The sequence below is a fragment of the Ceratotherium simum genome, chromosome 10 (assembly GCF_057802395.1).
Source record: "Ceratotherium simum simum isolate JZ-2026a chromosome 10, ASM5780239v1, whole genome shotgun sequence".
In the NCBI taxonomy this organism is placed as follows: domain Eukaryota; kingdom Metazoa; phylum Chordata; class Mammalia; order Perissodactyla; family Rhinocerotidae; genus Ceratotherium; species Ceratotherium simum.
Window position 1 is genome coordinate 57,984,101 of NC_141909.1, and position 12,819 is coordinate 57,996,919.

Here is a 12,819-nt window from a genome sequence, read left to right on the forward strand (position 1 = left end):
ACCAAAATATAATTGAGAGGCTGAACAGACATCAGACCATAATGAGTATCTGCTTTTGCATTCAGTTCTACAAGTGAGATGAAGGATTAACTATCAAGACATTTCAAACAAGAAAAACATCTTTTTTTTTAATATCAGGGACATAATCTGATCTTGAGAGAAGTTTCTTTGAATGACACAATAATGTGGTACTGCGCAGGATACATGTCAACATGTGTGTGGATGGGAGGGAGGTCCCCAGTCACAGCCACTGAGTATCCAGATCTTACCTACAATAACAAATTCATCAAGATCACATTTGCAGTCCTCTTTCATCCCATCATAGTAAGTAGGTGTTTCAACCACTGGGCTGATCGGTAACACAGCACAACCTAGAAAAAGAAAGGAAGGAGGTTTCACCAACACAAAGGAAAAGAAAAACTGTACAACCTGCAACATCCAACTAAATAGAAACTGGGGAATGAAAAGGGCGAAGAGTTTACTTTAAAAGAACTTAAAAATTCAGCTTCAAGAATTAAAAAACTCAGGGAGCTATTTTCGTGTTCTGACATTCACTATGATTAAGACTGATGAGCATATGGAATAATACTGGGTATAAGAGTAATCTGCCTACATTCATGTATGTTTGCAAATTTCCATAATACAAAGTTTAAAAATACAAAAGAGGGGAAAAAACAATCAGTTTCACAGTGAGGCAAAGAATATAGGCGACATAAACATTGTACTGGTTTGAAGAGTGTACCCCCCAAATTCCTGTCCACCCAGAACTTGTGAATGTGACCTTATTTGGAAACAGGGTCTTTGCAGCTGTAATCAAATGAGGCTGAGGTCATACTGGATTAGGGTGGGCCTTAAATCCAATATGACTGGTGTCACAAAAAGAGGGAAATTTGGACACAGACACAGATATTCAGAAAGAACGTCATGTGAAGATGGAGGCAGAGGTTGGAGTGATGTGTCTACAAGCCAAGGAACACCAGGATCACCAGCAACCACCAGAAGCCAGAAGAGGGGCATGGAATAGATCTCCCTCAGAGCCTCCAGAAGGAAGCAATCCTGCCAACAACTTCATGTCTGACTTCCAGCCTCCACAACTGTGAGATGATAAATTGCTGTTGTTTTAAGCCCCCTAGTTTGTGGTATTTTGTTACAGCAGCCCTAAGAAACTATTACAAACATGTTCATGCTTTTCTATCCCTCATACCAGTCTGGAGAATTATCCTAAGGATGTCATTAAAGAAAAAAAAGTGAAAGAAGAAAGCTTTGATCACAAAAGAACTATTTGCAGTCCCTTTAAAATATTAAAATATTGAAAACTACCTAAATGCCAAATAATAGGAAGCTGATTTTGCAAGTCACACTATTAACTCAAGAAATACCGTCGCTGAAAAATGTGAAAACTGTAGCAACCTGGGAAACCGTATATGAAATACTGTTAATATAATATAGTCATAGTATTAATGGAAGTACATTAATATGAGTATATAATTACTATGAAGCTGTATTCATTTGAATAAACATAGGAGAGAAACAGAGAAATGAATACAGTCATGTGTCGCATGACAGGGATACCATCTGAGAAATGCGTCATTTGGCAACTTTGTCATTCTGCGAACATCACAGAGTGTACTGTACTTACATAAACCTAGATGGTATAGCCTACTACACACCTAGGCTATATGGTACTAATCTTATGGGACCACCATTGTATATGTGGTCCACCATTGACCTCTACGTTGCTATGCGGCACATGACTGTACAATTTAGGGAAATATTCTAGCCCATAGGTTACAGAGAGGTTATGAGAACCAGCTTCCTAGTGGGCTGGCTGGAGTTTAAAACCACACTGCCCCATCCTAGCTGGTTGACTACAATCGACTTCTCAGCTTCTGTTTCCTCGTGAGAAAAATGGGAACAATAGCACCCACCTCTGTTTCTCACACTCTTTTGACTATACATACAGTAACATACAATTTATGCTGTGACTTAGTACAAACACAAAAATATATTTAACCAATAAAAAAGTTTCAGGAAGCATTGCTCACCGGAAGTGAGGTGCCTGCTGATACCTTCTATTCTTTTTTTGTGTGTGTGAAGAGATCAGCCCTGTGTTAACATCTGCCAATCCTCCTCTTTTTTGGCTGAGGAAGACTGGCCCTGGGCTAACATCCGTGCCCATCTTCCTCCACTTTATATGGGACACCACCACAGCGTGGCTTGCCAAGCAGTGCGTCGGTGCACGCCCGGGATCTGAACCGGCGAACCCCGGGTCGCCGCAGTGGAGCGCACGCACTTAACCGCTTGCACCACCGGGCCAGCCCCTTCTTTTTTTTTTTTTTAATTTAAATGCTCTCATGGGAGGGAGTCAAGATGGCGGCGTAGGCAGACTCTGAACTCACCTCCTCCCGTGGACACAGCCAATTTACAACTACTCGTGGAAAAATTACCCCTGAGACAGAGCTGAAAACTGGATAAGAGGAACTCCTGCAACAACGGACAATCCTAACTGGGGTGGAAGAGGCAGAGACTCCCTTCCGGAGAGGAAAAACGCCGCCTTCACAAGCCGCCAGCTTCATGGCCGCCGGGAGCAGCTCACAGGTACGCAACCTCCCTGGAGGCGCGGGGCCCTGAGCCGAGCGCCCCGCTGTGGGCATTGTGTGGACCCAGCACAATCGAGACCAGCGGCATAATATCTGACTTTGCTGCTACTAAAGCATTGGGTAGCACCCCCAGAAAACCCGGTTCACAAAGAAACTAAAACTGGCTCTTAAAGGGCCCGCGCACAAACTCACCCGTTCCAGAAAGCATCCTAAAATCACCAGAAAGAAAGGTGCACACTGCTTTGGTGACAAGAGACTCACCTAATAGGCCCTGAGTGCATCTCGGTGAGGGGTGAGACCTCTCCAGGGACTGGGACATTGGCGGCGGCCATTGTTGTGGCCTGGTGTGAGCGTGCTGACACAGACGCCATTGGAGTTTTCCCTGAGACCTGCTAGCCCAGGGTCTGCTCCACCCGCTAGAGCACCGATTTAATCCAGCTCAGCCAGGGCAGGCAGCCCACCCTAGAGACTGGCCCCACCTAACAACAAACCCTCAGGCAACGTGTGGGCCTGCATAGATTGGTGACTGGATTTTCTGCAGCCTGGCAACTGAGCTGACTTGAGCGGGGCAGGGTGTGCACAAGGAGCGGAGTGGAGAGTGTGGGGTGGTGGCGGAGTGTGTGGGGCTCCCGCCGTGGAGAGACTGGGTCCGCTTGGGAGGTCGGGCCGCTCACACGGGGCAGGACTGTGTTGACTGTGTGTGTGGACCTGTGGGCGGCAGGGCTTGTCAGCTGCAGAAGACTTGTGCTTCTCAAAGACCCACATAGGAGGTTTGCCCCACCTTCCAAAGCCTGAAACAATTGGGTGCTCCTGTGCCTGAGGCCAGCCCCACCCAGCTGCAATCCTCAGAGAGCTGACAAGAGACCTAATAGGCTAGAGGTTTACAGCAATTCTAAGGCCCTGAGCCTAACAACCTGCCACGCTGGGGGCCTACTCACTTAAAAGAAATACTGCAACACAGATGTGGTATTAGAACTTGCAGCCAACTGTGCTGGGGCTCCTCACACCTGATAAAGAGACTGAAGGGCCCACAACAACTACAAGCAGCTGAGCATTACAACAGCTGGCCAGGAGCATAACTCAGCCTCCCTGGGCACCTATAGGGAGAGCTAACAGGCCACAATAGAAGCACACACGTAGCCCACATAGGGGCCACCCCTGGAACATTGAGAACTGAGGGAAGCACACTGGAAGCCTCCTAAGCCATCACTTACATAAGGTCACCTATCCAAGAGCAGGAGACGTAGCTGACCTACCTAATACATAGACACAAGCACAGGGAAAGAGGCAAAATGAGGAGGCAAAAGAATACATTCCAAGTAAGGGAACAGGACAAAACCCCAGAAAAGGAACTAAGTGAAACAGAAATGAGCAACCTACCCGACAGAGAGTTCAAACTAAGAGTGTTAAGGATGCTAACTGATCTGGGGAGAAGAATAGATGAACTCAGTGAGAATGTCAACAAAGAAATGGAAGATATAAAAAGAACCAATCAGAAATGAAGAATACAATACTGGAAATGAAAAATTCATTAGAGGGACTCAAAAGCAGAGTAGAGGATACAGAAGAAGAACGGATCTGTGAGCTGGAAGAAAGACTAGAAGAAATTACCCAAGGTGAACAGGTAAAAGAGAAAAGAATTAAAAAGAGTGAGGACAGTCTAAGGGACCTCTGGGACAACATCAAGCGCACTAACATCCGTGTTATAGGTGTCCCGGAAGGAGAAGAGCGAGACAAGGGGGCAGAGAATCTATTTCAAGAAATAATAGATGAAAACTTCCCTAACCTAAGGAAGGAAACAGACATCCAGGTACAGGAGGCACAGAGAGCCCCAAACAAGATAAACCCAAAGAGGCCCACACCAAGACACATCATAATCAAAATGTCCAGAATTAAAGATAAAGAGAGAATCCTAAAAGCCACAAGAGAATGTCAAGTTACATACAAAGGAAACCCCATAAGGCTATCAGCTGACTTCTCAGCAGAAACCTTACAGGCTAGAAGAGAATGGCATGATATATTTAAAGTGCTAAAAGGAAAAAAACTTACAGCCAAGAATACTCTACCCAGCAAGGTTATCGTTCCAAATGGAAGGAGAGATCAAAAATTTCCCAGACAAGCAAAAATTAAAGGAGTTTGTCACCAAGAAACCAGTGTTACAAGAAATGTTAAAGGGACTGATTTAAGGGGAAAAGAGAAGACCACAAATAGGAAAAATTATCTATTTCCACGATTAGAACGTAATGGATACAAATGCACAAAAAAGAAGTTGGATATGATATCAAAAACAAAAGGAGGGAGGAGGGTAGTTAAAGAGTACAGCTTTCAGACAGAGGTCAAACTAAAGTGACCATCAATTCTGTATAGAAGAAGTAAGGAACAGAGAAGGACTACTAAAACACTGAGGGAAAAAAAAAAAAAGTTAAAAATGGCAGTAAGTACGCATTTATCAATAGCTACTTTAAACGTCAATGGACTAAATGCTCCAATTAAAAGGCATAGGGTGGCTGACTGGATAAAAAACAAGACCCATATATATGCTGCATACAAGAGACACACTTCAGACCTAAAGACACTCACAAACTGAAAGTGAAGGGATGGAAAAAGATACTCCACGCAAATGGCAATGAAAAGAAAGCAGGGGTAGCAGTACTCATATCAGACAAAATAGACTTTAAAACAAAAACTGTAAAACGAGACAAAGAAGGGCATTACATAATGATCAAGGGAACAATCCAACAAGAGGATATAACACTTGTAAATATCTACGCACCCAATGTAGGTGCACCTAAATATATAAAGCAATTATTAACAGACATAAAAACAGAAATAGACAGTAACACAATAATAGTAGGGGACTTTAACACTCCACTTACACCAACGGATAGATCATCCAAACAGAAGATCAATAAGGAAACATTGGCCTTAAACGACACACTAGAACAGATGGACCTAGTAGATATATACAGAGCATTCCATCCAAAAACCGAAGAATACACGTTCTTTTCAAATGCACATGGAACATTCTCCAGGATTGATCACATATTAGGCCACAAAACAAGTCTCCATAAATTTAAGAAGATTGAAATAATACCAACCATCTTTTCTGACCACAACGGTATGAAACTAGAAATCAACTATAGGAAGAAAATCAGAAAAGCCACAAATACATGGAGATTAAACAAAATGCTACTGAACAACGATTGGGTTAACGAAGAAATCAAAGAAGAAATCAAAAATACCTGGAGACAAATGAAAATGAAAATACGACATGCCAGAATTTATGGGATACAGCAAAAGCGGTTCTAAGAGGGAAGTTTATAGCAATACAGGCCTATCTCAACAAACAAGAAAAATCTCAAATAAACAATCTAACAATGCACCTAAAGGAACTGGAAAAAGAAGAACAAACAAAGCCCAAAATCAGTAGAAGAAGGGAAATAATAAAAATCAGAGCAGAAATAAATGAAATAGAGACCAAAAACAATAGAAAAATTAATAAAACCAAGAGCTGGTTCTTTGAAAAGATAAACAAAATTGACAAACCTTTAGCTAGACTCACCAAGAAAAAAAGAGAGAAGGCACAAATAAGTAAAATCAGAAATGAAAGAGGAGAGGTTACAACAGACACCTCAGAAATACAAAAGATTATAAGAGAATACTATGAAAAACTATATGCCAACCAATTCGACAATCTGGAAGAAATGGATAAATTCTTAGAATCATACAACCTTCCAAAACTGGATCAAGAAGAAGTAGAGAATTTGAATAGACCAATCACCAGTAAGGAGATCGAAACAGTAATCAAAAACCTCCCCAAAAATAAAAGTCCAGGACCAGATGGCTTCCCTGGTGAATTCTACCAAACATTCAAAGAAGAGTTAATACCTATCCTTCTCAAACTCTTCCAAACAATTGAGGAGGGGGAAGCTCCTAACTCATTCTACGAAGCTGACATTACCCTGATACCAAAACCAGACAAGGACAACACAAAAAGAAAATTACAGGCCAATATCACTGATGAACATCGATGCAAAAATCCTCAACAAAATACTAGCAAATCGCATACAACAATACGTTAAAAGATTATACACCATGATCAAGTGGGATTTATTCCAGGTATGCAGGGATGGTTTAACATTCGCAAATCAATCAACGTAATACACCACATTAATAAAATGAAGAATAAAAATCACATGATCATCTCAATAGATGCAGAGAAAGCATTTGACAAGATACAGCATCCATTTATGATAAAAACTCTGAATAAAATGGGTATAGAAGGAAAGTACCTCAACATAATAAAGACCATATATGAGAAACCCACAGCTAATATCATCCTCAATGGTGAAAAACTGAAAGCTATCCCTCTAAGAACAGGAACCAGACAAGGATGCCCACTGTCACCACTCCTATTTAACATAGTATTGGAAGTCCTAGCCAGAGCAATCAGGCAAGAGAAAGAAATAAAAGGGATCCAAATTGGAAAGGAAGAAGTGAAACTGTCACTATTTGCAGATGACATGATTTTATATATAGAAAACCCTAAAGAATCCACCAGAAAACTTTTAGAAGTAATAAACGACTATGGTAAAGTTGCAGGATACAAAATCAACATACAAAAATCAGTTGCATTTCTGTACACTAACAACGAAGTAGCAGAAAGAGAAATTAAGAATACCATCCCATTTACAATTGCAACAAAAAGAATAAAATACCTAGGAATAAACTTAACCAAAGAGGTGAAAGATCTGTACACCGAAAACTATAAAACATTGCTGAAAGAAATTGAAGAGGACACAAAGAAATGGAAAGATATTCCGTGCTCTTGGATTGGAAGAATTAACATAGTTAAGATGTCCATACTTCCTAAAGCCATCTATAGATTCAATGCAATCCCTATCAAAGTTCCAACAACATTTTTCACAGAAATAGAACAAAGAATCCTAAAATTTATATGGAACAACAAAAGACCCGAATAGCTAAAGGAATCCTGAGAAAAAGAACAAAGCTGGAGGTATCACACTCCCTGATTTCAAAATATACTACAAAGCTATAGTAACCAAAACAGCATGGTACTGGCACAAAAACAGACACACAGATCAATGGAATAGAATCGAAAGCCCAGAAATAAACCCACACATCTATGGACAGCTAATCTTTGACAAAGGAGCCAAGAACATACAATGGGGAAAAGAAAGTCTCTTCAACAAATGGTGTTGGGAAAACTGGATAGCCACATGCAAAAATGAAAGTAGACCCTTACCTTACACCATACACAAAAATTAACTCCAAATGGATTAAAGACTTGAATGTAAGACCTGAAACTGTGAAACTTCTAGAAGAAAACATAGGCAGTACGCTCTTCCACATCAGTCTTAGCAACATCTTTTCAAACACCACATCTGACCAGGCAAGAGAAACAATAGAAAAAATAAACAAATGGGACTACATCAAACTAAAAAGCTTCTGCACAGCAAAGGAAACCATCAACAAAACGAAAAGACAACCTAACAATTGGGAGAAGATATTTGCAAACCATACATCTGATAAGGGCTTAATCTCCAAAATATATAAAGAACTCATGCATCTCAACAACAAAAACTACCAACCCAATTAAAAATGGGCAAAAGACCTGAACAGACATTTCTCCAAAGAAGATATACAGATGGCCAACAGACACATGAAAAGATGTTCAAAATCACTAACTATCAGGGAAATGCAAATCAAAACTACAATGAGATATCACCTCACGCCTGTCAGAATGGCTATAATTAACAAGACAGGAAACAACATGTGTTGGAGAGGTTGTGGAGAGAAGGGAACTCTCATACACTGCTGGTGGGAGTGCAAACTGGTGCAGCCACTATGGAAAACAGTATGGAGATTCCTCAAAAATCAACGATAGAACTACCATATGATCCAGCTATTCCACTGTTGGGTATTTATCCAAAGAACTTGAAAACACCAATTTGTAAAGGTACATGCACCCCTGTGTTCATTGCAGCCTTATTCACAATAGCCAAGACTTGAAGCAACCTAAGTGCCCATCAAGGGACGAATGGATAAAGAAGCTGTGGTATATATACACAATGGAATACTACTCAGCCATAAGAAACGATGAAATCCAGCCATTTGTGACAACATGGATGGACATTGAGGGTATAATGCAAAGTGAAATAAGTCAGAGGGAGAAGGTCAAATACCGTATGATTTCCTTCATTAAGTAGTAGATAATAACAACAATAAACAAACACATAGGGACAGAGATTGGATTGGTGGTTACCAGAGGGGAAGGGGGGAGGGAGGAGGGTGAAAGGGATAATTCGGTACATGTGTGTGGTGATGGGTTGTAATTAGTATTTTGGTGGTGAACATGATGTAGTCCATGCAGAAATAGAAGTACAATGATGTACACCTGAAATTTTTACAATGTTATAAACCAATGTTACTGCAATAAACAAATAAATGCTCTCATGACCAGCCTACAAAATGAAGAATGCTAACCTACCTCATAGGGTAACATGTATCACCATAAATGTCACAAGAGAGATACTTAATAAAAGATAAATATTTCTATTTGGGTGGTAGAAATATTTTAAAATTTCATTTAACATATTCATATTTTTTAAAAATTCCAGCTAAGCATCAGTTTCTACTCAACCATTCAACAAATGTTTATAAAATACCTATTTTAGGCAAGGTACTATGTTAAAACACAAATACAAATAAGACAAATTCTCATCCATCGAAGAGTTTAAAATTTCATGAGGAACTGAGACACAGAAACACTTAACCACAAGAAAACACAGCTGCATGTCATGGACCTTAAGAAGTTCAGAGGCAGGGTTCCACAATGCACAACTCCAGGGGGAGCCATGCACATAGACAATTACAGAGCATTCTGGAGCACAACTTAGGTTTCATTCCACATAAACGGTTCCCCTGCCCTGTGATAAAAATCAGGGACCAGGTCACAGTGCTGGTGGCGGGAGATTGCTTTTGAAGACTAGGAGGACAAAGGAACTAATGTGCAGTTCTTGGGGAGCCAGCATTCAGGGGAGCCTAGCCGAAGGGAGGGAGGCAGGAGCTCAGGAGAAACGTCTGCCGGCAAGCATCACAGGCTAGTATAACTGAAGCCCACAGTACAACATAGGGAAACGGCAGGAGACGGCTGTTGCAAAGGCAGGGAGAAGCTGGATCCTACAGGATAAACATCCCAGGATAAAATGGGGAACAAACCCAGCAGGCCATTTTAGAGGACAAGAAGTTGTGTTCTGGGAAGACAGACGCAGGGGAAAGAGGCTGAAAGTAAAGAGAGAAAATTAACAGCAGCAAATATGTATTGAGGACCTAAATGCAGTTCTTACAGTGACTGGCCAGAAGCCTGCTGCGGTGGTCCAGGGAAAAGGCAGGAATGAAGAATGGATGGAGGGGACGTTGCTATTACCGAGAAGTCAGGACTGATTTGTTCACTAACTAGAAACAGGACAGGGGCACAGGCACGAGGAAGAAGAAAGTCAACAACAGAGTGCAGTGTACTGAAATAGGAATCATTTCCTTTCCACCCACATGCCTCTTCTCCCCACTGTGGCCTGAGAGAGGATGATGGTCCGTATCACATTCCCTCACTCCCCTGGCCGCAGCTGGCTGACCAGTTTGGACACCCAATCAAAGCAGGCCCAACCAGGTGCCCTCCCCTGGGAATCTGGATTGGGGTCCTACAAGAGCTTCAAGGTCCTGGCTGAGTAGTCAAGGAGACTCCAGAGCTGAAACCAGATGCTAGGGGGTGGGTAGAAGTCAGGCTTCAGAAAAGAGAGAATGAAGCAATTGCACAAAGAAAAGTGAAGAGAGGCCACAAAGCCCCAGAAAAGGCAGACACCAGAGCTGCCTCTATCTTGGTCATTCTGTATTTCCCACAACTGGGTTCAATGAGAATGCTCTAGATACTTTCAAAAAATCCCTGTGAACTTTAGCCAGGTGGTGCATTCAACAACTGTTATTTATTTATTTATTTATTTTATTTATTTTGTGAGGAAGACTAGCCCTGAGCTAACATCTGATGCCAATCCTCCTCTTTTTTTTTTTTTTTTTGCTGAGGAAGATTGGCCCTGAGCTAACATCTGTGCCCATCTTCCTCTACTTTATATAGGATGCCGCCACAGCATGGCTTGACAAGCGGTGTGTCGGTGCGCACTCAGGATCTGAACCTGCGAACACCGGGCCACCATGGTGAAGCACACGCACTTAACCACTGTGCCACTGGGCTGGCCCCTCAACAACTATTTAGTGCACACCTATTTTGTCCCTGGCATTGTACTATTTACATACCACGTGGAGTTAAGTTCTCCCCTTGTTACTGAAAGTTTCCTGATTAAGATGTTAGGTAAAGGAAGTCAAAAGGAAAAGCATTAGTCTTTAGTCTTTTTTTTTTTTTTTTTTTGGAAGAAAGGAACAAGCACTTAGAAGAGAGGTGCAGGACTGAAAACACCGATTTGGGAGACATCAACCCAGAGGGAACAATGGAAAGATATTGCAGTGGATAAAATCTCCCAGGAAGTGGACACAGAAAAAGAAGGATCTAGGACTGAAGGAGGACTCACGTTTAGGAAACGGTAAGAAAATGTCAAGCCCTAACTTCAGTTCTCAGCTTAGGTACCCTTCCGTCCCAGATCCCAGAATGAGGCCGCTGCTCCCGCTCTGTGACCCACTGCGCTGGGCCCTGCCTCTGCTGGCAGAGTGACCCCCCTCCCAGCTCCCTCAGCCTCTGCTCCAGCACGAAAGCTCCTTAAGGGAAGGGGCACATCTTGATGCCTGCTGATTCCCAGCACATCACAGGCTCCTTGTTTGTGGAATGAATGAAAGAAGACTACTTGGAAAAGAAGCGATGTGTAGGAAGAGCTAGGAGAACACCACATGATAGAAAACAAAGGAGGCGGGAAAACATAGCCACCAAGAGAAGTAGGATGAAGTCCAAGAGAAAACATATTGATTTAACAACTGAGTAGAGCGTGATAACCAATTCCAAGCCCAAGAGGCAGAAATGGTGAGGATTCTATAGGTGACTCAAGAAGTTTTAGACAAAGGATTTAAAGACAGACTTCGGGATCTGACAGAGGACAGGAGATGTATGTGGTGAACACAGCATAAAGCTTTCTCCTATTTGCCCCACTTGCCTTCATAGCCACTGTCTGAAGAAGTGGAAGACCCAGACTCCTGCTTTACGTTGGGAGAAAAGGTCACTTCAGAGTCAGCTTGATCATCCCCAGATGACCTACTGGCTTCTTCCACACTCCAGTTCTCTGGGTGCTGTTGACTCAGGATGTCCCACTTCATCTTCTCCATTGCTGATATAATCATATCTGCAACATAAAAGTGGGCGTTTTCCTGCAGGAAAAAAAAAAAAACCTATTAGTTAAAATGCAAGGAAAATCAACATTTTTCATTGAAGCTGTATTAGATTGAAAAATCAAGACACTGCATTTAAGTGGAGTTAATGCATAGAAATAAAAATGTTCATTTCACTGAGTTATCATAGGTCATTATATGAAGTATAGCTCATATCTTTCAGAGACATAAGATTTAGCCCACTGTAACCAACAGACAACCCAAGTTGAATGTCTTGTGATATAAAACCCTAGGTTGGCGGTGGCCCAATGTTAGACATCATTCCACAGTCATGGAAAACCTTCCGCTAAGCACAGACACTGCCCAGAACCCTTCTCAGCTTAGTGCTTCTGGCAGCCTCTACCACATGCTGAAATGAAACCTATTTGCCAGGCCTCATCAAGGGGAGTTTACAGACTGAAATCACAACGGCACTATCTAAGGGATTAACACTCTCTGTGGTTTTAAAAAGAAAAAAGAAGAAGATATGTTCACCTTTTCTACATCGACAGGGAGCACGAAGGCCTCTGGTGGGAAGGAATTCAGAGAAATGTTTCTTCCGTTGGCTTGAACAGCACCTGCCAATATAGCAAGTTATTAAAACTAGAGAAAAAGAAGCTCAAAGATTACCTAAGAAAGCAAAACAATTCTAAGGAGTGGCTTTTAAATATCGTTCTAAAAAAATCAGCACAATTCTAGAATAAATTAGAATGACAGAAGAAGAAAGACCCTTCTGGTGGTGGGCCTTATAGATTTTGCCTTCATGGTGGTCATTTCTATAAGAAGCTATTGGAATAACTCTGGAGGAATCCTCAGACAAGGCATGGGAATG

At 41.8% G+C, this 12,819-nt stretch overlaps 1 protein-coding gene across 5 annotated transcripts in view; it reads right to left on the reverse strand.

The window, feature by feature from the left end:
* Positions 1-12,819, reverse strand: part of RUBCNL (rubicon like autophagy enhancer) — a 53,201-nt gene that overhangs the window by 23,618 nt on the left and 16,764 nt on the right. For all 5 annotated transcript variants that reach the window (XM_087436053.1, XM_087436050.1, XM_087436051.1 and 2 more), the window contains 3 exons: positions 12,483-12,565; positions 11,777-11,987; positions 270-371 (listed from right to left, as the gene is read on the reverse strand). In XM_087436053.1, the coding sequence (XP_087292179.1) occupies positions 270-371; positions 11,777-11,987; positions 12,483-12,565 (396 nt within the window). The remainder of the gene's footprint in view (positions 1-269; positions 372-11,776; positions 11,988-12,482; positions 12,566-12,819) is intronic.